The sequence below is a fragment of the Colossoma macropomum genome, unplaced genomic scaffold (genome assembly GCF_904425465.1).
Source record: "Colossoma macropomum unplaced genomic scaffold, Colossoma_macropomum, whole genome shotgun sequence".
NCBI classification, from domain to species: Eukaryota; Metazoa; Chordata; class Actinopteri; order Characiformes; family Serrasalmidae; genus Colossoma; species Colossoma macropomum.
The window spans coordinates 40,000,484-40,018,747 of NW_023494790.1; the positions used below are offsets into that span (position 1 = coordinate 40,000,484).

The following is an 18,264-nucleotide window of genomic DNA, read 5'->3' on the forward strand; positions in this document are numbered from 1 at the left end:
TGAAACAGTAGAAGCCATATCGCCCCCTACACTTCCTGTAGAGTATTACAGTCTGTCAGAGTGACTGTGTGGATCATATGAACATTATAGAGGCTTTTTAAATGAAACCGTAGAAGCCATATCGCCCCCTATGCTTCCTGTAGTGTATTACAGTCTGTCAAAGTTTAATGCTACTGCATTATCAGTAGGTCTACAAAATTAACTGTTCAGAAAATGAAGTCTGAATGAAATATATTGAGCCTTAAATATATTAACTCTGAAAAAATATATTTCAGTTTAACTCTTGATGATGAACTGTAAATGTAGTAATATCACTGAAGTAGTATTTTGGCTGAATGTTGATGTGAGAGAGTAAAATCTGTATATATGCTGTTTAATGGAACTATTTTTCTTTGCAGTAGGTGGGTCATTCTACAGAAACGTCCATTTTTGTGTCCCTAGTGTTTACAGATATATTACACTTAAAAGTTACGGTTACAATTTATTTATATTGTAAAACAAAACAATATGTTATTTTAACAGTTACACCTTCTTAAGCCTCAATTTAGCAATATTGGTTTTTAAATCAATCATATAAATTTCCAAGCACCACAGAAGAGCTCGTCCTCACAGTCATGTATGAAGGCTGAGGACACATTTTGAGGTAAAAAAACGTTTCTCTGCAATTTTAACTGCAATAATCTATACATGACTATGAAATATATAAAAATAAAATAACATAAATAAAACAAATGCCAAATAAATATTATAAAATATATAATGAAAGTTCTCCAGGAGTCGTGTCACTGGTGTCACTGCTTAACAAAAATCTCTTATTTTGAAATAAAAGTCACACTGATGACATCACTTGACTTCCTTTTACCTGTTTTCTGAGGATCTATGAAGAAAAGCTCATGGTGAGTCCACTGTGTCTTTCAGTTATCAGAGATTTTCTCATTTAGCTCATGATTTCATATGAAGCTTTTAGCTGAAGTCACTGGTGTGACCGACTTTATTCTGAGCTAATTGTGAAAAAATAGAACACAAATGGATTAAATTACATATTTTAGTTGATATTCCATGATTGACAACATGTGGTTTGATGCTCTGTAGCAGCCGTTTAGTAAAATGCATTGTTCATTAAAAATGAAATTATATGTATTATATTTATTATATGTAACACCAATGAGGATCAGTAACACCAGTGACTCCTATGGAGAGATAGAAGAGTGGACGTTTCTGTAGAATGACCCAGGTACATAAACATTCTTGAGAAGTGTCATCATTGTCTCAACAGCTAAAAATATCCATAAGGAAACTGTTGTGTAACGCTTTCGGCCTCATGCTTACAGCGAAACTGTGTATTATTGCGCAATTCTTGGCATCAGACCAGTCTGAGGAATGAAAATAAAACCCAGACTGCATTTAGCAGGAAACAAGAACATAACTGAAAATGTAATCAACTTCTCTGGAAGAAATGTATTTTTTTTATCAACATCACATCTCGCACGATTTCATTATATGCGTACTGTGCAGCCCAGACATTTTAAAATGGGGAATTTGCTACCTCTGTGCACCTACACATGGACTAATTTCTATTTTTCTATATTTTTATTTCTATATTTATCATTGTTGCTTTACATCTTTTGAAAATGATGACTGGACCAACAGAAATGGTCCAGAATTACTTGGAATAAAATCTCACATCTTACATTAACTTGCATAAAAAGTTAAGAATGTTTTTGCCGTCTTCTTTACAGTTACTATTTTGGAGACGCATGTCTTTTTTTGACAGTGATGTTGTGTGAAAGGAACAGAATTAAGCTGTCTTTAAGAACAGAAACACTAAAATGCTGGTTCTGATCAGGTACTCAGTCTTAATCAAAGGGAGCTTTGTTTTTAAGCCATTACATCTGATGTAATGCTCTTTGTGGAGTAATCCCTGCGACCCTCCTTCACAGTTTGCTCTGACTCCCCGTTTCTCACCTGGGATCACACAGGAACTTGGTCTTCTCCCCTTCCTCCCTCCAGATCAGCCACTCCCTGAAGGAGGGGTGTACGAACATGCGCGTGCCGTCCCGCCTCTTCACCAGGAAGACGGCCAGGTTCTCCATCCTCTGCTGGAAGTCCTCCCACTCCAGCGTGCCCTGCAGGGAGCCGGCGTTGATGGCCTGGTAGATCTGCTCGTCGGTGAGCGGGTGCAGCGAGGCCAGGGCCACGTTGAGCAGCGGCAGGGCCCTCTCGAAGGACGACTGCGTGGGGAAGCGCATGTTGCACTGCAGCAGGTAAACCTCGGCCAGGCTGACGGGGACCACCTTGTAGCTGGAGCTCTTCAGCACCAGGTATCCGCGCTCAATCAGATCGAAGGTCAGCTTCAGGTAGAGGTAGGAGCCCTGGCTCAGGGCCTTCAGGTGGGTGCTCAGCTTGCCGAAGCTGGTGTTGTCCATCTTGCCGTTGAGCGAGATGTTGTTCTGGATCTCGGCGCTGCTGTGGATGCGGTGCAGGATGTAGCCCTGCAGGTCCTGGTCGATGGCGTCGTTCTCCTCCAGGGCGTCCAGAGAGATGCGGTGGAACGGGAGCGGCTTGGTGATGTCCTGCCAGGAGAGATGACCAACCGAGGGTCAGAACTGGTGACTGGTATGTCTGGGTTCAGAGTGCAGTATATTTAAACTACTACATTATTTTTTCATCATACAGATCAGCAGCTGTTTATATGTACAGTAATGTGCAAAAGTCTTGGGCATCTTAGAATAAATACAAATAAACAATCCACTGTGATTGTGAGGGAGGAAGAACAGTGTTTAGTTACTATCCAATACCTAGTTTATCTATTCAACCCTTCATTAAGTTAAATCAGATGCTGATGATGGAACTGACCAAATCAGGCTGGAGGGCAGCGAGAAGTCAGACACCAGACCTGTGCTCTTCTGTGTTATTACGGTTTACTGTATATGGGTCAATGACAAACAAGGTTTTCAAAATGATGGCTTGAAAAAATCCTATTAAAAAAGACGTGCGAGGGTCAATCTCACTACTTCATGACATTTTGCTAAACAGTATTAAACCCTCGTCGGATACTTTGAGAGAAGTTTGGGAAAGGGACCTAGACCAGCCTATCTCAGAAGAGGACTGGTTCACTATTTGTAAAAACCTGTTTCCCAAATGTCCCTCATCTGGTGTTCATGAGCTCAACTCATTTCATTCATTCATGAATAGGATTTACTTTACACCTGTACTTCACACCTGTACTTCACACCTGTACTTCACACCTGTTCACCTACAAAAAATGTTTCCAGACGGGTCTAATTTGTGCTTTAAATGTAAAACTGAAGAAGGAAAGTTCTTTGATGCCTTTTGTCAGTGTAAAAAAATCAGCATTTTCTGGGACAGAGTGCACATCACGGTAGAGAATGTTTCAGGAGCCCCCGTCTGTATCTCTTGCGAATAGGAGCAGAACATATTTTTGATTTTTTGATGGCAAATTTTTGTTTCTAATGTTTTCATTGCTGGCAAAAAAATGTATCTTTATTCGATGGGCCAGCCCATAGATATCCATACCTAGATGCCGCGTTGGGTCCAGCCAGGCACGTCAACGGCACCGCCATTTTGTGGCGGTCAACATCACTGCTGGACTGCATTCAGTACCATTACAGAGCGGCAGTTTAAGAAAGACACTGTCCAAAATTACACTATTTCAGGAATATCACACTCAGAAAGTGGGACAGGATTATATACCGGAGAGAACGCAGTGATCCACACTCATGTCTGTGTTTGTGTAGATATGGCTGTGTGGTTGGTAAAGCACAGAGAATCTGCTGATGTGATTGTTTTTCTCTGGTTTTATATGAAGCTTATTTCATTTAATAGTCTATTCAGGGGATCTTCTTGATGTAGTAGTTATTTATTTACAGTGATGGTTAAAGCTTTGTAGCAGTAAATTATAGCATTCCTTAATCCGTGTAGATATTCATAATAGATTAACGTTAGCACCTTCTTACACTAAGCTGAAGTTAGTTTCCTATTTGCCAGCTTTATGTTCGAAGTTTCCTGTTTCACCTTAAATGGTTTATCAGTCAGCTTCTACTGACTGCTGCACCATTTAAGGTGGAACGGGAAAACTCGTACAAGAAGCTGGCGAACAGTAGCCAACTTTAGCTTCGTCCTTTTGTATGTAAACATTAGAAGTGATTCACACATTGATGGATTTGCTGATGTGTGTGTTTGTGTTTCCCATGCTAAACTCTGTTTTTAACGTCAGATGCAGACTGAATACTTTCCTGCTGGTCCGGACGGTTAATAAGTAATAAGGAAGTTGTGGCTGATTTAATCCTGAGACTCATCGTCTCTCAATACAAGCAAATTCATTCACAAGCGGATCTTGACCGCTCCAACATAGTGGACGCGTGGACGTATAGCCTCAGACAGAGAACAACAGACAACGCGGCATCTAGGTGTGGATATCTATGGGCCAGCCCCTCTCCATCATCTGTCCAGCAGTGGTTTTCCCAAGCTGCGATGCTGCTTCTCTTGGAAAACTGACCTACGATCTACATCATCAAACGGACACATTCTGCAAACTCTGGACCCCTCTGTGGAAGAAAATCTCTCTTAAAATCCTTTGTATGTTGGCCAGTTGTGAGAGATCCAAATGTGTGATTGAATGATGATACTGAATAGAGTGCAATAAAAAAGACAATAATCAAAAAAAGGACGTGCTTTTTTATATCTGCGTATATATTTGCATTTGTATCTATGCTCTGTCTTAAATATAGTGAGCGTTATCAAGGTATTAAACTGTGCTGGTCTAGTTGCTTCATCTGACTGACTGGTTGCGCCGCCTGACTTTTCAGACTAATTTCAAATTAAACAGGCATCTACTTAGACCCCCGTAGGAAACCTTTGTCCTTCAACTTGTGTTTATACTCACATTTTTTCAAAGAAATAAACATTATTGTAATAATTTCGCATTTTCATGGTTCTCCTGAGGTCAGACCACCTGACATGGTAAACAGAACCGTTCTAACCACAACTCAAAATCACATTTTTACTCAATTTGTTACGTAATTTTTACTAAATTAACCTCGGCTTTGCTCCATAAGGGTCACTTGGGGTCTTCTTTATGATGCAGTACCCTGGCCCCTCTTTCGTTAAAAACAAAATGTCAAAATAAAAGTGTTTTTTGTTTTTAGTTGTGCTGCCTGACATTTGAGGACATAACTTGCGGACAGACGTTTTTCAGTGAGTTGAGCGCTTTTAAAGTTGCTTTATTTTGCAAAAAATATATAACTAAATTACCTTTTTTGATATTTTACTTAATAAATATACATGATTGGACTTTTGCCCCACCTGACATTTAAGACTTATGGAGGCAAAAAAAACAACAAAAACCTAAAATGAATTTTACATGGATGAACTGAAAATTGTTTCACATATAAGAGGTATTGTTGAATAATTTGACGTATGTCATGTATTTATTAAATATTTTTATAAGAAAATAATGGAGTTGGACACAAAATATACACGTCATGTCAATGACCCATTTATGTTTACTGGTATTTATTCGTTATATAGTATAGTCTTTATTGGCAAGAACACACTTATTGTCCCAATAAAAAGATTTTTCCCTTTACTGAGGAAAAACTATTTACTACACCAATTGCGTTTTTGTTGGGGTTTTTTTTTGGCAATATTTTGATATTTTAATTTTTCTGTATTTTGTCTTCACTCCTGTCTCTGTACAGGTTGGATATCTAAATTTTAAAAGACTACATGTACACTAAATGTATATACATAACCTGGACATTGATGGATGGTGGGGAGGTCACAAGGCTTGGGAAATAAAAAAAGAGCTTTATATAATTTTCATGACTGTGTAACAGCTGGTCACACTGAACATGAGTGACATTTGCCTGGCGCAAACTCAGCACAGTGAACGGGAAAGGAAGCGGTTCATTTCACTGAGTCTGTCCTCTGATGAAGAACAGCTGAGTGTTTTACCTGCAGTGAGGTTCTGACAGTCACCACGAGTTTGAGCCAGGCTGGAAAGCCGCTGATGGTCTTACAGAGGAAGGAGACGATGGTGTCGCCGTAATCAGGCTTGTGGAATTCTGCTTCATTCAGTCCGTCTATGAGGATGATGAAGTCTTCATCCACAGTGATCTTCCTCTCTGAACAACACAGAGATTCACAACTCACTTAGAAAACGACCAGATGAGTCGACTCCAGTTCAGTTTAACGGGGTGAGTTTGTATCTCTGCACGTCTTCCAGAAAGAGTGAGGAGGTTAGAGCGCTTTAAAACTGGGGAACACATGGCCTTTCACAATTAGACAGTCAAGGTCGTTATTTATCAAACATCTGGAAGCACATCTGTTTAATTAGAGTTTTTCAATTAAATTATAGTGCATGTCAATTTCTGCTTTATAATACTGTTTTTAATTATTATTTTTATTTTGTGCTTCTATACATAAACATACTATTTCACTGTGAAGCACTTTGAGCTGCAACATGTATGAAAAGTGCTCTATTAATAAATAATTTTTAGTGTTACTGTTATTAAGAATTGTTATCAGGGAACAAAAAAGAAAACTGAGAATGAACAACATTATTCACACAACAGGAACAAAATCACTTAAATATTTTGTTTCAAATTCCTGATTCTATGAATATTAACCATAATTTGAAAACAGGTCTTTAGTCTGTTGTGTTCCTGTTTCCTATTCACAAATTAATTTGATTAAAATTACATTACAGCACACATCTATATTTGTCCTTAATGCTGCTTTTTATTACTATATTTCATTGTGTGCTTTTATACATAAACCTACTATTTCATCGTAAAGCACTACAAGTATGAAAAGTGCTCTATTAATAAATCTATTTTTAGTATTACTATTATTAAGAATTGTTATCAGGCAATAAAAAGAGAAAATGGAACGTTATACACACAACAGGGACGTCACTTAAATATTTTGTTTCAAATTCCCGATTCTATGAATATTAACCGCAATTTTAAAACAGGTTTTTAATCTATTTTATTCTTGCTTTCTATACACAAATTCAAACTATTTATAAAATTATTTGCATTAAAATTATATTAAAGCGCAATTATATTATTTCTATATTTTGTTGTGTGTTTGTATACATAAACATAAACATACTATGCCATTGTAAGGCACTTTGAGCTGCAACATGTATAAAAGGTCCCCTATTAATGAATCTATTTTTAGTATTACTGTTATTAAGAATTGTTATCAGGCAACAAAAGAGAAAATTTTAAAATGAACCACAATTAAATTACAAAATTCCCAAACAAAAACTACAATTTTAAAACAGCTTTTCACTTTTTCTTTTTGTTCCTGTTTTGTGTCACATTTTATAAAAAAATACTGTTTATTTCCCACCTTTGTAAAGTGTGTCCAGTGGCTCGAGGACTCCTCTTCTGAAGGCGGTCAGCGGGTCCTGGACACAGGAGCGTAGGCTGAGCGTGCTCTGGACGTGCGGCTCCCTCAGCAGCAGCTCTCTGTAGGCGCTGAGCTGCGGCGAACGACACAGCAGCGCCGCTACGTTGTGCACAAACTCCGGCACCAGGCAGGTGTAGGCGTTGTCTGCCTGGCAGTAGTGATACGCCACCACCTGCAGGGGGCAGCAGAGAGGAGCAGAATCAGCCTTTACCCCTTACTGTTAAACCAGAGCCGGTTTATGAGGAGTCTGGCCGCTTCCTATTTCCCCTGTTATATCAAAAACAGGACCGCTAAACAGCAGAGGGCGCCCGCGAGCGCGTCCTCAATGAATGGGAGTGAATGGAGCTCAACGGCTAAAAACTAAAGTTAAAATAGTTTCTAATCACTGAACCAGAACTTTCCTTTAGTTTTAGACAGTAGAAGGATGGATTTCACTAAATAAACAAAGAAAACTCACCTGTATGCTTCCTTTATTCTACAGCAAACGGGTTTTGGGCAGCAGGACGCTAACATTACTGATACTGAGTGCTGATTGGTTGGCGAGCGGAGCAGCTCATTGGCTGTTCGCGCTCACCAACGTCTTGAATGTACATGAGGCGCTGTTTTAAACTCCTATAACTCAAAGTTTAAAAGCTTTTAAAAATATAACAGCAGCGTTAAAATGTTTTATGCTGATCTGTGTTCAGGAAATGAATGAATTCTTTAATATTAAAAATGTTTAATCATTTATAAACTATGATTTTGCTCTAATGCTCCATTTTACCCTATTCATTTTGGACTTGCTCGGGAGCGCCCTCTAGCGTTTGAGAAACCTGGAAGACATTACAGATTTGAAATTCTCCTCTCTACAAGTTCTCTGATTTCATGTTAAAATGCTAATAAATGGTCGCTAATAGGGACTGAACTCATTATTAGTAACGTTAGCATTTCTGGGTAAAGATTTCTTCATCACTGACAGTTTCAGGACCCACTGACGCTCGGCCCTGCTCCCTAAACACTGCCTTACACTTTCATAAATAAGCGTTGATTAGTTCAAAGCTGCTTCACTGCCTTCCAGACAAAATAAGCTGCTTATTAGTTTTTATTAATATAATTATTTATGCTTTACATCTTCATGACTGTGAGACACACACTGTGTCTCTGTGACACTGTCATTACGTACTCGGATTTACATTTCACTGCTGTCGGAACAAAATCTCATATCTCTTTTTGTCGTTTTTCAGTTTTTGGCATAATTTGAAAATACCCGTTGATCTTTACACTGTATGTAAATTTCATGATGGATGGACCAATAGAAACGGCCCAAAATAACTTAGAAAACTTTCCGGTTCCATTGACTTACATTAAAAGTAGAGTATGTTTTTTCCTTCTCCTGTAAAGTTACCATTTTGGAGATACAAGGTTTTGTTCCGACAACAGAGACATGTTTAATACATATGGGACACATCATATTTACATATAGATACTTACATTTGCATCTCCATTTTTACTTTTTGCCATAATTTGAATTTCCATTGTGTTAAAATTTCATGACGAAAAGATGAAAAGAAACTGTCAAAAAAATACTGTTACATTAACTTCACTGAAAGTTCTGTTTTTTCCTTTTCCTGTAAAGTTACTGTTTTGGAGATATGAGGTTTTGTGATTATATTTGAGGTTATATTGAAATATAATACATATGGGACATATGATTATTACATATAGGTACTTACATGTATATGAAACCTATGGGAAATGTGTGTGACCCTGCATTATGATGCTGTATAAAGACACACCTGGGACACGTGAGGGTGACAAGTGCTGAGTGCACCACTGAGAGTGAGAACACGGAACACTCTACAACCAAACAGCTACGACACAATTCCACACCGAGAGGAATAAAGGACATAAAGTCAGGAGTAAGTGACAAACACGAGAGAGAGAGAGAGGAGAGAGAGAGAGAGAGAGAGAGAGGGCGACAGTACGGAGTGGAATTGATTATTTATGCATTGATTTGAACAGATTGGCTGGGAAACATTCTGAGCGTATGAATATTTCATGAGGCTCCGTGGCCAAAGTTGTTTTTCCTTTTTAAGCACATCTGCATAATGCAGTGACCACGGACAGAGACGGCATGTCTGGACAGTTGGTGCTGGGGCTTTGAGCATGTTAGCATGTGCTAGCAAAACTGAGTTGCTCTTAATTGGCTCAAAGGCACTGATATCTAGTTCATCTGTCCTCGGCATCAATACTGATGGGATCCTGGTAACGCCCTCTCCCCAGAGTTGTTTGCTCGGCTACGCTGCAAATGAGGGTTTCACTCAATGTATTCCGAGTTTAAACAAAGGTTGATTGATTGAATGATTGATTCGGGATGCCACGTCCCCATCCTCATTCAAATCTCTGTTAAAGACTGCACTGTATTATCGTTGTTCTGTTTATACTTGAATGTTTACCTGTATTGTCCTCTTGTTGTTCAGTGCTTAATGTGTGTTGATGTTCTTTGACTGTAAAGCGTCCTTGAGCATAAGAAATACCCTATATACATAAAAGTAATGATGATGATGATGATGATGAAGTGCGTATATTAGCATGGTGTGTATATTGGCAGTCGTGGGCTGGAGGTTAGGGAACCAGCCTTGTGACCAGAAGGTCGCTGGCTTGATCCCCTGAGCCGACAGTACGTGACTGAAGTGCCCTTGAGCAAGACACCTAACTCCAAACCGCTCCCTGGACGCTGTGGATAGGGCTGCCCACCGCTCTGGGTAAGTGTGCTCACTGACCCCTAGTGTATTCACTAGTGTGTATGTGGTGTTTTACTGCACGGGTGGGTCAAATGCAGAGGTGAAATTTCCCCACTGTGGGACTAATAAAGGTCACTTAATTTAACTCATCTTGAGGGTCACACAGAAAAATGAGACTATATCAGTGAATTAATGTCGCTAACTGTGTTGATCTGACTGTGATTGGCTGGGGTATATTAACGAAGCTGAAAAGAAAAGTTTGAATAACTTTACATTTAACCGGAAGAATAAAGATTTTTGCGGCTAAGAATCGGTTATAGTGTCTACGTGTTTGTACCTGAGACGCGAGCCTCCTCATGGCCTCCTCCTGTCTCCTCCTCATCTCTGGCGTCCCGGGGCAGCTGCCACCTCCCAGAGTTCCATGGGAGGGCTGAGGCTGGGTAAGAGGGAGACCATCTCCATCTGACACAAACAATAATAATAAGGTTGATTTATATACAAAAGGTCATTTAGGTACAGGAGCAACACGTACACACAAAAACAACAACACTTACTACACAACGGCCAACAACACAGAACAAACTCAACAACAGTGAGAAGGAAAATAAAAGTATTGAGAAAGCTTTAATGGAGGGCCTGGAAGGACGGAGAACAGGATGCAAAGACTGGGAAGGACATCTGAACTCAGGGACAGCCAGAAGTCCAGAGCTCAAGCGCTGAGGGCTTAATAAGTCAACAGGAGGAGTTTAATCCAATAGAGTCCGACTGCAGACATGCAGTCACAGACAGATGCACTCTCTGCCACAACAGCAGAAGCCGCCCAACGGCACGGTAACTTTTGGCTGCTTCTGCTAAGCAACATCATCACTTAATCCACTTTTCGTCCATAACGCAGCTAGAGAGTTACATTTAATGAACCTCCCTCTTGAAAAAGTCATAGAACCCATTAAAGGTGTCTGTTGGTTCCTGGTGGTGTTCAGTAGTTCAAATAATTTAATCAGGTGTTTTCGGACTGATTACAGACAAATTTATTCATTTCCTAATGGTCTCTAATGGCAACCATCAAGCCAATCCCAGTTAGGAAGCAAAACCATCAGCGGTTCTAATCGACTTCAGCATGGCTTTCATGAGATTCAACCGTAGCCTGTTTGTTTTTTCTGCGAATGAACCTGACATTCATGTCTTATCTTTGTATTTAAAGATTATATTTAATTATATTTATACTTAGATTTAATTAGATTATTATCAGTAGGACAGTGTTTATATGTTCAGTGTAACTCTTGTTGCTCAACAGTTTGTGTTTCGCTGTTTTTCCTCATAAAACAAAAACACTGTCGTGGCACAGCAGGACTGTCGTCATTAACAGGCTGGCGGTGCATGTCAGGCTGAGAGTGCATGTCTATAGCCAGACCCTTCTCGTTTAATCTGAGTATGCAAATGAACAGGCAGCCAAAGTAACTGAAAGAGTGATTTGAGCAGATTTATTCTGAGTGAGGAATTCCAGCTGAATTTTAAACACACTGTAGAAAATGTCTGGTTTTATCAGGATTAGCAATAAAGAGAGAGAATAAACAAACAAAAAGTCAGGAAGGCATTCCTAGCTACCTATCTGCGTATTACAAAAACAGTGCAAATACACAGTGGGTCAGTTTCCCAGACCCAGATTAAACCTAAGCCTAGACTACAAAGACGAATCACCACTGGCACTGCTAATTAGTCCAAAATGAAGATTAATTTGCCTGTAATTGGCCCTGTTTGTCCAACGGTTTGTACTGATTTGCTCCTCCAGTGTTTCCTCTGAAATGAAGGTGTTAATAGTGAGTCTGTGCTGCCGTAACAGCTTCTACTCTTCTGGGAAGGCTCTAGATGTTGAACGTTGCTGTGAGGATTTGATTGAGAATTAGTGAGGTCAGGTGCTGATGTTGGACGGTCAGTTCTGGTCACTCCAAATCATCCCAAAGGTATTGGATGGAGCTCCATCACTCCAGAGAACACAGTTCCACTGCTCCACAGCCCAATGCTGGGGGGCTTTATACCCCTCTAGCCCACGCTTAGCATTGGGCAGCTGCTCATCCCATTCTATTGGTCAAAGCTTTTCTATAGAGATTCTATACAACGTCTGTGTCAGCAACTGGTGAATGTAAAGCAGCTGAGTTCACTCAGCAGGACTGCCTGGACACTTTTGGACAGACAGTGTATCTCAAAACATTTCTTACCTTAATATTCACTGATATTGAATTCTGAACCCAAGGCTAGCTTTACACTAGAAGTCTGCATCTACACTCTTAAAAAAGATTCTTCAAGGGTTCTTAAGTAAAGACAAATAGTTCATATAGAACCATAAACAGTCAAAGCTGTTTGCATGCATCAAGGGTTCTCTGCATGGTCAAATTGTTCTTCAGATTGATGGAGAATGTGTTGTATATGGTTCTATATAGAACCCTTTTGAAAATGGTTCTATATAGTGCCAAAAAGGGTTGTATACCAGCCTGAAATCATAACAATAGACAAACCCTTTGGTGCTATATAGAATCATATACAACAAATTCTCCATCAGTGTGAAGAACCATTTCACCATGCAGAGAACCCTTTAACCAAAGGGTCTTTGAATGTTCATGGTTCTACATAGAATCATCTGTCTTTACTAAAGAACCCTTGAAGAACCATCTTTGTTTTTGTTTTTTCCCCAATTTAATTGCATCCAGTTCCACCCACTAATTAGGACTCCCCCAATCACATGATACCACCAGTGTTAGGAGGCTTCCTCCCAGACCTGTGAAGTTCCACCGCATCTTTTTGAACTGCCACTAACACAATGTCACTGGTCAGCTGAACATGCTTGGAGGAGAACACTAACCACCAGTTCTGTTACAGCAGCTAAGAGACTCCTGCACTGGCTAGCATCACACTGAGTGATGGGGTGGAGACGGGGGGGGGCCATCATACCCACCCAGAGAGAGCGAGGCCAACTGTGCCCTCTCGGACTCCCAGCCACGGACGGCTGTAGCATCACCAGGGATCGAACTCGCGATCTCCTGATGATGATAGGGCCAACACTTAGACAGCTGCGCAACTCAGGACCCCCTGAAGAACCATATTTTTTAAGAGTGTAGACAAACCTAACTAAGCCCGGACCCCTGAACTCTTACGTTTGGGTGATGCCTGTGGACTGTCGGAGGCGATCTGTCTCATGCGGTTGCCGTGGCAGCTGAGGGCCACCAGACGAGAGACGATGGCCGTCTTGCCGAAGCCGATGTTGCCCACCAGGACCACCCCACGGTTGGTGGTGGGGTTGGTGCTGCCCAGCTGTGCGTCAATCTCCTGAAAGAGCCAGTCTCGACCCGTGAAGACCGAGTCCATCGTTATACTGGGCACTTCGAAGAGCAGCGGCTTCAGAGCAATGTCCTGCAGTCTGTACGGAGCGAACCGCACTGGAGAGGGAGAGAGAGAGAGAGAGACAAAGAGAGCAACTGTCAGCAACAGTTCTCTCACAATGAACTTGCAATGCAAAGGGAAAGCCCAGTGATTTTTCAAAACTCCTGCATAATTAAATGGTTAAAATGTAAACAGAGTGGTTCAGAGTGGTTCAGAGTGGTTTGGTGTGAAACGCTCTGTTCTAGAGAAACTGACCGAGTCAGAATTGTTCACAGTGGTGGTGATAGGAACCAGACATCCACCTCTAAAAGCTCCCTCACAGAAAGTTACTACATGAAATGGTTATTAATTCCCTGCCTGATGACTGAGACACTGTTTTGAGAAGATTTTGGCCTTAAACTCCATTCATGGTGGAGGGATACATAATATGCAGGGTGTTATGAGGCAAAATAGTCCCCAAAGAAAACTTATTATTTCAGATATTCCACTATTTTCCCATCATCAACATTCCATATAAACTCAGAAGACTCGTGTAGGTTCACTGGTGGTTCTGGATAGTAAATAAAATGTCTATATTTGTGTTGTAGTCATGGCAACCCCTGGTTCCTATCACCACCACTGTAAAGACATCTGAGTTTCCCCTTTAAACAACCAACAACCAGAGACAATACCAACACACACACCCACCGGTCACTTTATGAGCTCCACCTGCCTTATAGCTCAACTATGTACAGTTACAGACTGTAGTACATCTGTTGCTGCCAGTTAATCAGCTCCCTCTACCTCATTCATTACTGGTCAGTTACTGACCACAGGAGGGCTGTTGTCCAGATATTATTTGGATGGTGGATCCAAGCAAAGCACTGACACTGAGGGATGAGATGATGACTGACAAACTGTACATCAGCAGATGAGCTGCAGTCTCTAACTGTTCACCAGCAAGGTGGAGCTACAACAGAGGGGTTTCCAATAAAGTGGCCATGGAGGACGGAGCAGGAATACAGACAAACAGGCAATTTAACACTCACTAAGACACACATACACAGCAATACACACTTACAAACTACACACATACAATTCAACACAGCACATACACAATACTGTGTAAAAATCAGAGACACTGCGTTTCTTTAATTTACAGTCAAAGCAGCCATTAAGTACAAGCGTTTCGTGTTTGAGGAGATATTTATGAGGAGAGGAGATATAAAATAATCTGCCTGCATAAGGAAAGAGAAGGACCAGGGAAAATACGTGAAAGAAAACAGGAGTTTCCAAAAACTGATTAAAAGCTACAGAGAAAATGTGGCTCCTAACAACCACCTGGAAGAGCTGGTCGACACCAAAACTGCCCCCATCAGATAAACAGCACTTAAAGCTTTCATCTCTGAGAGAGAGGAGAAAATCAAGCTGATCAGATCTGAAAACATCCACAGGTGTTTCTGTCCATCCTTCCACTGTGAGAAGACGACTCAGCGCTGTGGGTCTGAAAGGATGTGTAGCTGATCAAGAAGAACCTCACTGAGAAAAGGAGACGGACACATCAAACAAAGAAGCTGAACAATGGACTGACCACCCCAGAGTCCAGACCTCAACACCACTGAATGTGTTTGATTACTTCAGAAAATGATCAACCAGCTTCTAAGACTGAACTTTGGAGGTGTGTCTGCAGATTCTTTGAGGAGCTGAAAGTGAGTCTCCTGAAAAGAATGGAAGCTGGAATAAAGGTAAAGAGAGACACACTGACTCACACAGCTGAGAGTAGATTTAGTTGATGTCACTCTTAATAAAGATGGTTCTTTCAGGGTTCTTTAGCAACAAAAATGGTTCTATATGGAACCATGAACACTCAAAGAACCCTTTGCATGATTAAGGGGTTTTTACATGGTGGAACTGTTCTAGAGAATGATGGAGAATGTGCTGAATACAATTCTATATAGCACCTAAAAGGGTTCTGTTATTGTTACTTTGTCAAGCAGGTCTACAACAGCAGAAGAAGAACCATTTTTTGGTGCTATACAGAACCCTTTTCAAAAAGGTTTGATGTAGAATCAACTACAGCACTTTCTCCATCAATCTGAAGAAACATTTGATCAAGCAAAAGGTTCTTTAAGTGTCCACAGTTCTGTATAGAACTCTTTTCTTTACTAAAGAACCCTTGAAGAACCCTCTTTTTTAACTATGCATGGCTTCTATGTAATTTTCTGTTAAATTTGTGTTTTCTGTTTTTTTCCTGATGCTGTAAAATGAATAATTTGTACTTAATGTCTGTTTTGAGTGGACATTAAATAAAAGAAGGGTCTCTGAATTTTGCGCAGTACTATATGACGCAGTCCTGTGAAAGGAACCTCCACAGTGAGGTCACTGAGCGCTCATACAGCAGGTAGAGAGGATGCAGCGTTAGCAGAACAGGAACTTACGTGACTGAGACTGCCAGGCGGGGGGGTTAGCAGAAGCTGAGACACACACACACAAACGCAGAGAGAAAAAAGGCCAGCAGTGAGAGAAGCTGCAACAAAGCAAGCATGAAGCGAAGGCAGAGCTCCTTCTGCAGGAGAGGACTGAGGAAGGAGAGGAGAGGAGGATGAAAGGTAGAGGAAGATTTGGCACCTGCTGATGTAAGAGGCCCACTCAACAAAGCTCAGACAAAAAAAATCAGAATCTAGTGCGACTTAAAGGCCAGGTGTGTGGAGAAGTCCGAACACCCTTCAGTCAAACGAAATTCTGTTGATTTTCTAAGTGTAAATACACCAATCAGGCATAACATTATGACCACTTCCTTGTTTCTACGCTCATTGTCCATTTTATCAGCTCCACTTACTATATAGGTGCACTTTGTAGTTCTACAGTTACAGACTGTAGTCCATCTGTTTCTCTGATACTTTGTTAGCCCCCTTTTACCCTGTTCTTCAGTGGTCAGGACCCCCATGGACCCTCACAGAGCAGGTACTATTTGGGTGGTGGATCATTCTCAGCACTGCAGTAACACTAACGTGGTGGTGGTGTGTTAGTGTGTGTTGTGCTGGTCTGAGTGGATCAGAAACAGCAGTGCTGCTGGAGTTTTTAAACACTGTGTCCACTCACTGTCCACTCTATTAGACACTCCTACCTTGTCAGTCCACCTTGTAGATGTAAGGTCAGAGACGATAGCTCATCTGCTGCTGCACAGTTTGTGTTGGTCATCCTCTAGTCCTTCATCAGTGGTCACAGGACGCTGTTGGCTGGATATTGTTGGTTGGTGGACTATTCTCAGTCCAGCAGTGACACTGAGGTGTTTAAAAACTCCAGCAGCACTGCTGTGTCTGATCCACTCAGACCAGCGCAACACACACTAACACACCACCACCACATCAGTGTTACTGCAGTGCTGAGAATGATCCACCACCCAAATAGTACCTGCTCTGTGAGGGTCCATGGGGGTCCTGACCACTGAAGAACAGGGTAAAAGGGGGCTAACAAAGTATCAGAGAAACAGATGGACTACAGTCTGTAACTGTAGAACTACAAAGTGCACCTAAATAGTAAGTGGAGCTGATAAAATGGACAATGAGTGTAGAAACAAGGAGGTGGTCAGCATGTCATGCCTGATCGGTGTAAGTGAACAAACGTAAATACGACATTTCTCTGCAGTTTTTAGTGCACAATTTCTATTTCTATGAGTTTAACATACATGAAAAAATATGCTGTAGATGGTTCTACTCAGAACCTTTGTGAAATCGGGTCTATACAGCACCATAAAGGGTTCTTCTATTACTATGATGTCAAATTTGTATAAACTTCTATATAAAAACATCTACAAGAACCATTTCATTATGCAAGGAACCCTTTTATCATGCAAAGGGTTCTTCGAGTGTTCATGGTTCTTTTTAGAACCCTTTACTAAATAAAGATCACCAGAGTGAGGGTTAGGATTAGGTTTTGGGTTGAGGTTAAGGTTAGGATTAGGATTAGGGCCAGGGTGAGGGTTAGGGTTAGGTTTTGGGTTGAGGTTAAGTTTAGGATTAGGATTAGGGCCAGGGTGAGGGTTAGGATTAGGTTTTGGGTTGAGGTTAAGTTTAGGATTAGGATTAGGGCCAGGGTGAGGGTTAGGATTTGGGTTGAGATTAAGGTTAGGGTTAGGATTAGGATCAGGGCTAGGATTAGGTTTTGGGTTGAGGTTAAGGTTAGGATTAGGATTAGGGCCAGGGTGAGGGTTAGGATTTGGGTCTTCACTGAGACGTTGTTGATGTGTTACTGATAATCTGTTGAGAGTTTATTAATCATCTACAAGGGACCACTCCAAATAATGTGTAACCATTTTTTCCTTAGAACCTTTCTCAAGAACACATTTAATAACAAACAAAGATATTGGTGATGAGGCCCAAAGTCTTTTTTTCAGTTTACTCATTTTTGGCAAGAACTGAGATGATGTTTTATCATTTATTCATAATGTACAGATCTGAATCCAGGTAAGTCAGCAGTCTGACTTCAGTGCTGATGTTCAGTGTTTTCTGTGATATGGGCCCTTTAACAGATCAATGCAGTTGACTGTAAGCGTTCAGAGCGAAATGAGAATGTGTGCTCAGGGCTGAGGCTGATTGGCAGTGTATAGGTTCTGTCAGTGTAAGCAGGTGGCTGGACTGGACCGCGGCTCCTCAGGGCGTCATACAGCAGCAGATTGCACTACACTGAGATTATACAAGGTGTCACTTTCACTTTTCCTCTCTCTCTCTCTCTCTCTCTCTCTCTC

The 18,264-nt window shown here is 40.9% G+C and overlaps 1 protein-coding gene across 1 annotated transcript in view; it reads right to left on the reverse strand.

Moving 5' to 3' along the window:
- The window catches only part of tanc2b (tetratricopeptide repeat, ankyrin repeat and coiled-coil containing 2b), a 97,033-nt gene that overhangs the window by 23,772 nt on the left and 54,997 nt on the right, over positions 1 to 18,264 (reverse strand). Inside the window, exons 6-10 of the mRNA XM_036573383.1 lie at positions 13,313 to 13,594; positions 10,501 to 10,625; positions 7,381 to 7,612; positions 5,977 to 6,146; positions 1,966 to 2,573 (exon numbers count right to left, since the gene is read on the reverse strand). Of these exons, the coding sequence (XP_036429276.1) occupies positions 1,966 to 2,573; positions 5,977 to 6,146; positions 7,381 to 7,612; positions 10,501 to 10,625; positions 13,313 to 13,594 (1,417 nt within the window). The remainder of the gene's footprint in view (positions 1 to 1,965; positions 2,574 to 5,976; positions 6,147 to 7,380; positions 7,613 to 10,500; positions 10,626 to 13,312; positions 13,595 to 18,264) is intronic.